The 8,771-nt window shown below is 36.5% G+C and overlaps 1 protein-coding gene across 1 annotated transcript; it reads left to right on the forward strand.

Annotated features, from left to right (window-relative positions):
- Nucleotides 1-840: 840 nt before the first annotated feature.
- On the forward strand, nt 841-3,518 carry LOC104229652 (desiccation-related protein PCC13-62-like). Its single transcript, XM_070145786.1, has 3 exons — nt 841-1,142; nt 2,164-2,389; nt 3,135-3,518. The coding sequence occupies exons 1-3, from the start codon at nt 841-843 to the stop codon at nt 3,516-3,518; spliced, it is 912 nt and encodes a 303-aa protein (XP_070001887.1).
- Nucleotides 3,519-8,771: the final 5,253 nt, after the last annotated feature.

An 8,771-nucleotide genomic window follows, 5' to 3' on the forward strand; every position in this document is an offset into this window, starting at 1 on the left:
TACTCAAAAACACTTTTCTCCTTCTAAAAACTTTGCCAAATACTTCAACTTTGAAAAAAAAATGCTTTTGGGGAGAAAAAAACTTGGCCAAACAGACTATAAGTCAATTAAATACAAAACTTTGATCAACCCTTTTCTTCTCCTTTTTGAGATAGCTACATTCCAATAGTCATGAATGACTATCACTAATAAAGAACTTGAATTAGCTACGTAGTCCGTTATTAATCTTTCGCTAAATCGCTTGTGCTAACAGAATTTCTTGAAATCTGTCATTGATCCGTCGAAAAATCGGATTAGCGATAGATTTTTCTGTTTAGTTACAGAATTGAATTTATCTGTCATTAATTCCTGTTTTTAGTAGTATACATTTGTTTGGAAAGCAAATCAAAATTGAAAAAGAGAAAACATTAGCATGACGATATCAACTTTATGACAAACTACTCCAAATTATAAGCTGATCCAAAACCTTCTCAACTGCCTCTTTCGCACCTGAATTTAAATTTAGTTAGAAGCTTTCTTCTTTCTCCATTGTCTTTTAATTCTCATCGTTTTGCTCACACACTACACATTCCATAATATAATTTGCCTTTGCCAACCCCCAACAAACCAGATTACGTACTAAAGAAAAATACAAACTATATATTCAGCCAAAGCTTAGTTTTTTTTTCTTTCTATTTTTGGATTTGCACGCAGTATCGCCTTTTCTGAGGTCGCTTCGTACGTGTAGCATAAAAAAGGCCATTTTTGCAAATGCATCTTTAGTTTCTTTTTTGTTTTCTTTGCTTAAGCTTCTCGTTCCACTTCTCGTTCCACTTCTCGTTCTTTCTTTCAGTTGTAACCATGATATTTACTTATTTCTCACTACTGATTTTCCTCTTTTTGCAATTACTAAGTTCAAGTGGTGCTGCTATTGGTTCTAATGTGCCAAAATCGGATGTGGATTTATTAGAATTTCCTTTGAATTTAGAGTACATGGAAGCTGAATTTTTCTTGTGGGGTTCTTTTGGCTATGGGTTGGATAGTTTCGCACCTGAACTTGCAGATGGTGGACCATCACCTATTGGGGCTAGAATTGCAAAACTTAGCCCTCTAATTAGAGATGTCATTGCTCAATTTGGATTCCAAGAAGTTGGTCATGTCAGGTAATTTTCGCATCTTTTTTGAACAAATTAAAATTAAAAAAAGAGTAATTATCACTTTTAGCCCGCGCCAAAAACTAAGTTGAAAATGTGTATAATTTTTTTTTTGTGTGTGTGTATATATATATATATATATTCAGTGTCAGTATCATTTTTCTGCTATTATTTTGAGAGCGACTATATAATATCATTTTTTTCTTAAAAAAGTATATAATATAAAATAAGACAAAAGGTGTATTGGATTAATAAAATATTGAGAAATTTGTTTGAATCGTTCACAAAGATTCAACTTTTTTTCAAGTAAAATTCATACTCAAACACAATTTCAACTTCAAAATACTTCTTTCAGTTTCAATTTCAAATATTCTTTATCCAATTCAACCAAATAGTGTCCAGCTATGTTGCGCATATTCTTTAAAAATATTGTCGTGCGTATGTCGAATCGTTAAAAGATACACCACTTTTGGAGGACTCAACATACACTAAAGGGCGGATTTAGGGGACAGAAGGAGGTTCAGCCGAACCCCTTTTGCCGAAAGCATAGCTTAGTGGCCAATGGGCATTCAAAACCTTTATATGGTTATTGGTTCAATTCCCAGTAGCTACAATGTTTTTTAAACTTTTTGATTTTTGAACCCCTTATGAAAATCCTGCCTCCGCCACTGCATACACCCGAAAATATTTTTAAAAGGTCCAAGCAGCATAGGTGTCGGGAGACCTACACCTCTTCTTCAGTAGTTGATTTAGAGCTTGTTTGGATTGGCTTAAAAAAAAGACTTTTCAGCAGAAATAGGTTTTAACCCAAAACGCAATAAGTTGGGGTTGCCACCTTCTTGATTTTGACTTGTTTTAAGCAGTTTTTAACTTATTTTAAGCTCTTCTTAACTTTATCAAACATGAAAAAAGCTAAGAAAATCTTAAAAGGTTATTTGATCGGGTTAAAAACCAATCCAAACACCCTCTTAATTTAATATATAGCGTCTATATATCCAAATTTAAAAGTTCGATAAAATTGATATTGCAGGGCAATCAAGAATACAGTAGCAGGATTTCCAAGGCCATTGCTAAATCTAAGCAGAGAAGCATTTGCTACAGTTATGAACGATGCATTTGGACATCAATTGGAACCACCTTTTAATCCTTACGCTAATGACATTAATTATCTCCTTGCTTCGTATGTTATCCCTTATGTTGGACTTACTGGATATATTGGAGCCAATCCTAAACTCCATAGCCCTACTGCCAAAAGGGTAATTAAATCAAATTACTCTCTGAACTAGCACAATTTTTAAGATAATATTATTATCTTTGTTCTAATTTACATGCATGACATGCATTATTTCAATTTTAGAAAGTTGCAAAACATTTGACCATCATTTTAAATCTATACAATTTTCAAGAACTGAAATTTTAGCTACTTGCAATGCCATTGTCTTTTTAAATCTAATTTTTCAATCATTAGTTTAATTAGCTAACTTATATATACTGACTATATCATTTAAAGAATGTTTATATTATCAATTACTTACAATTGTTGGTTAGTCATAATTATTATAACATGTAATCTACCTTATATTTTGGGTTACAATCACCTTCTTTTATGGATAATTGTTGTAGTTATCATTTAGATAACTTAATTGTATATATAAATAACACTCGCATTGTTGCGAATAGAAGTGAAACTATTATTATAATAGTCGGCTCAGAATCATAAGTATAATTCACTAATTAATTTTATATCTTAAATTTTCCGTCTGCATTAGCCTTGTAGACAAAGTTACCCAGTACTTACGCTGGTGAAAAGTAATAAGTATATGATAGAATTGTAGAAATGCGCCAAATTAACATGACCAATATAATTATAATAGAAATTATCTTAAATTTCATGTCCAGTCAAATATCATCTCATAAAATAAAATGCATGCATGAAGTATTGTAATTATATTTCGAATTGATGAACTGTAATACTTCTGATACAAAAATCAAAATCTGCAGCTACTAGCCGGGCTACTTGGAGTAGAATCAGGTCAAGACGCAGTTCTAAGAGCATTGCTTTATGAGCGAGGAAGAGAGAACGTAGAACCCTACGGAATAACAGTAGTAGAGTTCACAAATCGGATATCAGAGCTGAGAAACAAGCTAGGATGCCATGGATTGAAAGATGAAGGACTCAAAGTGAAACCAACAGTAGGTGCTAAAGGGAAGATACGAGGAAATATATTAGCAGGAGATAAATACTCGCTTTCCTATGATAGAACGCCAGAGGAGATACTGCGAATAGTATACGGAAGTGGAAATGAGAATAAACCAGGAAGATTTTACCCAAAAGGAGCAGATGGCCGAATTGCAAAATCCTATCTTGGAGTTGAAGGGAATTAAACGTTAGGAAATTAAAGAAAAGTTTATTTCCTACGTGTAGAAAAATGCATAATAAAGTGAGCGAAAGTTTAGTACTAGGAGAAACGAGAAATTATACATGAATAAAAATGTGTTTTTTGGGAGAGATGGCAAAGCTTATTGGACATTTGTGCTTAGTATTTTCTGGCTTTTACGAGGAATCATGTGCATGTTCACGTTGATTCATTAGATTTCATCTTATGTATGATGATATTAACAAAAAAAAATTCAAATATGAAATGGGAAGATGTCATGTTAGAAGGAAATGATCAGTTGTCACTGTGAGCACGTGATTTTTGTTTACACGACAATTATTCCAAAAGAAATCGAAAAATAAAATAATTTGTTTTGTTGTACAATTTTTGGAGTTTACGTGGCACTTTTGGCAGTTATTTGTAGTTTTGTTTGTGATTGTTTAGTTTTGACGAATAAAAATACAAAAAATATATGTCGCATGTGAGTTTAGGATATCGTTCTACTATTAGGAATTAATCGAACCATAATTTGGTTTTAAAAGGAAAAATCACAAAAAATATGCATCTTTTATTCTATTTGTTGTCATTGAGAGATTTTATTTTAATTAAATGTTTAATGTGAGTGATAATTATTGTTTAGGTATTAATTAATATTTGTATAGTTTTATTTTGATTTTACAATTTAGTTAGGAATTTTATTTAAATCAAAAATTAAAAGAAGGAAAAGAAATGAGTTAAAATTAGATGAAATCGGAATTGGGCCATTTAAATTGGACCCAAAATCAGGCCCAAAAGCACTGTTTTACCCGGTCCAGATCAGCCAACATCAGAGAACGTCCAAACGGCGTCGTTTTGATCATACTTGATCTAGGCCGTTGATCTCAGATTGATCAACGGCCAAGATCACGTCTCCATACCCACGCCTGATACCCGACCCACTTAACCCCAAAGACCGACCCAATCTCATTTAAATTACACGACGTCATTTCACCAAGTGAAAGATCTGGGCCGTTGATCATTCTTGATCCAACGACCAGGATCCGACTTCCCCGTCCCATATATAAACCCTATACTCTCACCCCACTCCCTAAGCCAGACCCACCCTCCCTCGAGTCGTCTCCTTCACCAAACCCAAACCCCTTAGAACCCTAGCGTCGCCCCCCTTTCCCTCACCGTAAACCCGGCGGCAACAACGCCGGTGACCCCCAGACTAACATCCCTATGGCACCACGACCCCCTGAACACAGATCCACAAGCCATGGGTCTCGAATCTTCCCCACCGTCTCGAATCTTCATTTGAAGATTCGAGCCGGACCCCAACCCATGCCAACCCCCCCCCCAAATCCATGCCAGGTACTCCCCTGACATCCCTCGTGACCAAACCAAGCTTGGTTTGGTCCGAATCTAACCAGAAAAACCTGAATCCCAAATCCGCCCTAAGAACCCTAGAAATCCAGAATCCGAGTTTTTGTCTGTTTAAACAAGAAGGTTGGGGTCTAATAGATTTTAATCGAAGTGTTCTCAGTTGAGAACACTTCGATTAAAGTCCGTTCAACCCCAAAATAGGTTCGATTCAAAATCCGAGACATGGTCGTCTGATTTTCAATTCTTTAAGGTATTTTCTTCTTCTTTTCCTTGCCAGTTCATGTTGTTTGTTTTGTTAAATGGTTCATGTGTTCAAATGTTAGTTGATTTGTTTTTATTTTTGTGTCGACTATTCTGTCCACCCTTGCCCGGACCTTTTATTTGGTCGAATTTTTTCTCTATTTATTGATTGAGTGAATGTGTGTTAAATTATTGTCACACCTCCTTTTGCGCGCCCCGCCCCGAAGGGTTAAATGCGCGGGTGGAGTTTTTCCAATTTAAGTGACAATATTCGAAATGGGATTATTTAATTCAGAGTCGCCACTTGGGAAAGGTTTGGCTTTTGGTGTCCCAAGTCACCGGTTTATCTTGAATCCCAAATCGAGGAAATTTTCGACTTTTCCAAATGAAGTCTGCGAACCAGAAATTCTAAGTAAGGAATTATGTTGACCCGAGGGAAGGTGTTAGGCACCCTCGAATCCCGTGGTTCTAGCACGGTCGCTTAAATTGTTATAATGGCTAAATATCTGATTTAAATACAGGTTGTGACTTATGTGCTTTTATTAAGCTTAAACCGCTTCTATTATTATCATTTATTTTTATGGAATTGCAACGTCATGAAAATGCATCTCGGACCACGTCACAATCAATGCACCCGTAGTTGTTAACACATTTTGACTCCGTTGAGACTTGGATTTGGGTCACATCAATGTGCACCCGATTTTAAGAATATAATTTACTTAAAGTCGCGCTTAAAGAATCTAAACGCGTTATTATCTTTGGGGAAGGCAGTGGAATTCACTAAAACCGTCCCTCCCAAACTCTAAATATTTATCATTGTCAATTATTGAGGGCCCCGCAATTTGTATTTTTATTTGGCGAGGCTCGTCTCATTATTTTAGGAGGAACATCCTAAAGCGACTACATTTCTAATGTGTTTATCTCTTAAAAATAGAAGAGAAGATGCGTGCTATTTTAACTATGTGTTTGGCCAAATCCAGATTTTAGCTAATCTCCCGATTAATTATTTACGGAATGAAGAAACATTGTACCTCATGAAAACATGCTTTGAACTTGATAAGAGAAATGTATATGAGATTGGTGAAATGCTACGACTGTTACAAGAGCTCCCTAACTTCAACTTATTTAGACAAGATTAATTAAAATTGCTTATTAGGAAATGCGACTAATGACATTTGAAACTCATCCTATGAACTGCTTCATGAAAGCTGAGACTCAAGAGTTTGAAACTGTATTGTCTTTAGCTAGATCTAAACAATTATTTGTCCTTACATATTCGAAACATGCTGAAAGAGCGAGTTTGAATTAGCAATAGTATTAAATGGCTCTGCATATTTCACGGATTATATTTACATCTTGTGTACTCCTAAACGAATAAAATGTCACAGTTTCCAATTGGCATAAACCTTAATTAAATACAACCTTACTAATCTGTCTCCATTAGGCTAACAGACCCAGAAACTGCATATCTTAACAACATTTATATAAAAATTTGTAAGCAATGCAACAGATGATTATAACATCCTTCAGATCTTTCGATTCAACTTTCATTGCAACATCAGACAGATTCGAAATGTGTACCTGAGGAAATGCTTACAATGAAGAAAGTAAGGCAGTCAGTTGAGTAATAGAAGCGATACCAAACAGTAGCAGTAACAGTAGGTTCCAATAGAACAAAAAAATCCCAGGGCAAAAGACCAGTAAAGCCAATGGAGGAAGGGCAGAATGAAACAAATTTCCAGTAGTACGGAATAAGAGATCTAGGCAATCCAATTCCAGAAGAAACAAACAATACAAATCCAAACAATAGACTTAGCCAACACTTGAAAGAAGACAGAACTGATTTGGACAGTTTGAACAAAACTGAGAATCAAACAAATAGTAGGAAGAAGACAATTTCTGATCTTTGTGATATCCCTTTCCTTATCTCCTTTCTTTTCAAATTCAAATGTCAATCCTCAGTTTTGAAATATATTTGGGTTATCAAAAAGAATTCTTTTCCAGTTTCTGTTTTCGGAATTTGAACTCTCAGGTGTTCCCTCTCAGTGTCTCTCTCTATCTCTGTAGGCTCTCTCTGTATGTATTTCAACTCTCCTTCTCTAATCTCCCAGTCTCCCTTTATCTTTTCCAGTGGTATCCCCTCTAATTATGTCTCCTTTTTTAAGCCTCAGAACTATCTCTTTTAACAGCCTGTTTTCAGAATATCACCATGCCCCTCCCATGTGCCTTCCATTTTCAGTCCCACTTTAGCTAATTAAGTATTAAACCCCATTCACATTCCCTGGCAGATTCAACTTTTCCATTTTATTATCTAAAAGCAAGTATGGGCAGTAGAATATATCTGACAGCATATGCTGTCAAATTGTTTAAAACTTAAAAGCCTTCTTAATGCAGAAAAACAGGCTGTGCACAAGGCACATGAGGTGCACCAATGCACATGCTGTGCACGAGTGCACATGCCTTCCAATTCAGAATTTAAACATAAACAATCCTTTTTACATTAACTGATCAATTCAAACAATCTATAAGTAAGCAAAAACTGGTTCTTAATTGGCTCAAGGCAAATGTTCATCAGAAGCAAATCGATTTACTTTGTTCAGACAGTTGAAACTAATTGACGACACATGTCGACTCGACTATATTAGCATTAACATACACAATCGTAGCCAAAAATCAGACATTTAAACAGTGTCGATACATGGTTCGAATTATACTGACTAAGCAGAAATACACTCGAGGAGTCACTAGTCAGTCCAAACTTGAAAATCAGCTACTTGCACAACATTTATATACATTATCAGAGCAAATGGAAAGACTTATTCAAACAAACAGAAGTTCAGGCAAATGGACGGGGCACAGTTGACAAAATTCAAAGACATAAAATCAAAGCATGAACAGACTTTAACACAATCAAATGGGCCAAAACAAATAAAGAAGAGAAAGAAACTCACCTTAAATCTTGAAAAATCAAAACCTCAAACTCGGACTCGGACAAAACTTTCTTAAGGCTGAACGGAGAGAAACACTTTGATTAAAGTCCATCAGACCTTAACCTCTTTAGTTTGAACCGGTTTGAACCAGTGACGAGGGACCTCGTGGTTTCAAAACTCAGATCTAATATTCGTGCTTCCCTGGTTAGATTCGGACAAAACCAAGTATGGTTTGGTCACGAGGAGGGTCCGGGGAGTGTCTGGTATGAAGCTGGGGTTGTTTGGTGTAGATCGAGTTTTGACTCGAATCTTCAAATAAAGATTCGAGGACCTGGGGGTGATTCGAACCAAACGGTTAACAGGTCTATGTTCAGGGTGGTGAGGGGGTTCTATGGTGTTCATGGCGAGGTCACCGGCGTTCATGCCGCCGGTTTTCATGGTGAAGAGTGCAGGGGCGGCTCTAGGGTTCCGGGGTTCTTTGTGAGGATGATGAAGGGCAGGGGTATTTGGACAGGGGGTGGGGTACGAGGGGCAGCTTATATATGGAGTGAGTGGATGGACCTCAGCCGTTGGATGAGGCATGATGAAAGGCCGGGATCCTTCCACTCGAGGGAAACGGTGTCGTTTCAAGTGTTGGGGGGAGAGTTGGTTCGGGTAACGGGTCGGGCAGATGGGGTTACGGGTGAGAGATCCGGACCGTTGGATCAGCTTGGTTTGGATGGTTG

This window comes from Nicotiana sylvestris, chromosome 5, assembly GCF_000393655.2.
Source record: "Nicotiana sylvestris chromosome 5, ASM39365v2, whole genome shotgun sequence".
NCBI classification, from domain to species: Eukaryota; Viridiplantae; Streptophyta; class Magnoliopsida; order Solanales; family Solanaceae; genus Nicotiana; species Nicotiana sylvestris.

Bases quoted from the DNA above. Each gene is read 5' to 3' on its own strand.
- LOC104229652 (XM_070145786.1), top strand. From the start codon at position 841: ATGATATTTACTTATTTCTCACTACTGATTTTCCTCTTTTTGCAATTA. The intron at 1,143-2,163 runs GTAATTTTCGCA...TTGATATTGCAG, and splicing joins CAAGAAGTTGGTCATGTCAG to GGCAATCAAGAATACAGTAG. The intron at 2,390-3,134 runs GTAATTAAATCA...CAAAATCTGCAG, and splicing joins ATAGCCCTACTGCCAAAAGG to CTACTAGCCGGGCTACTTGG.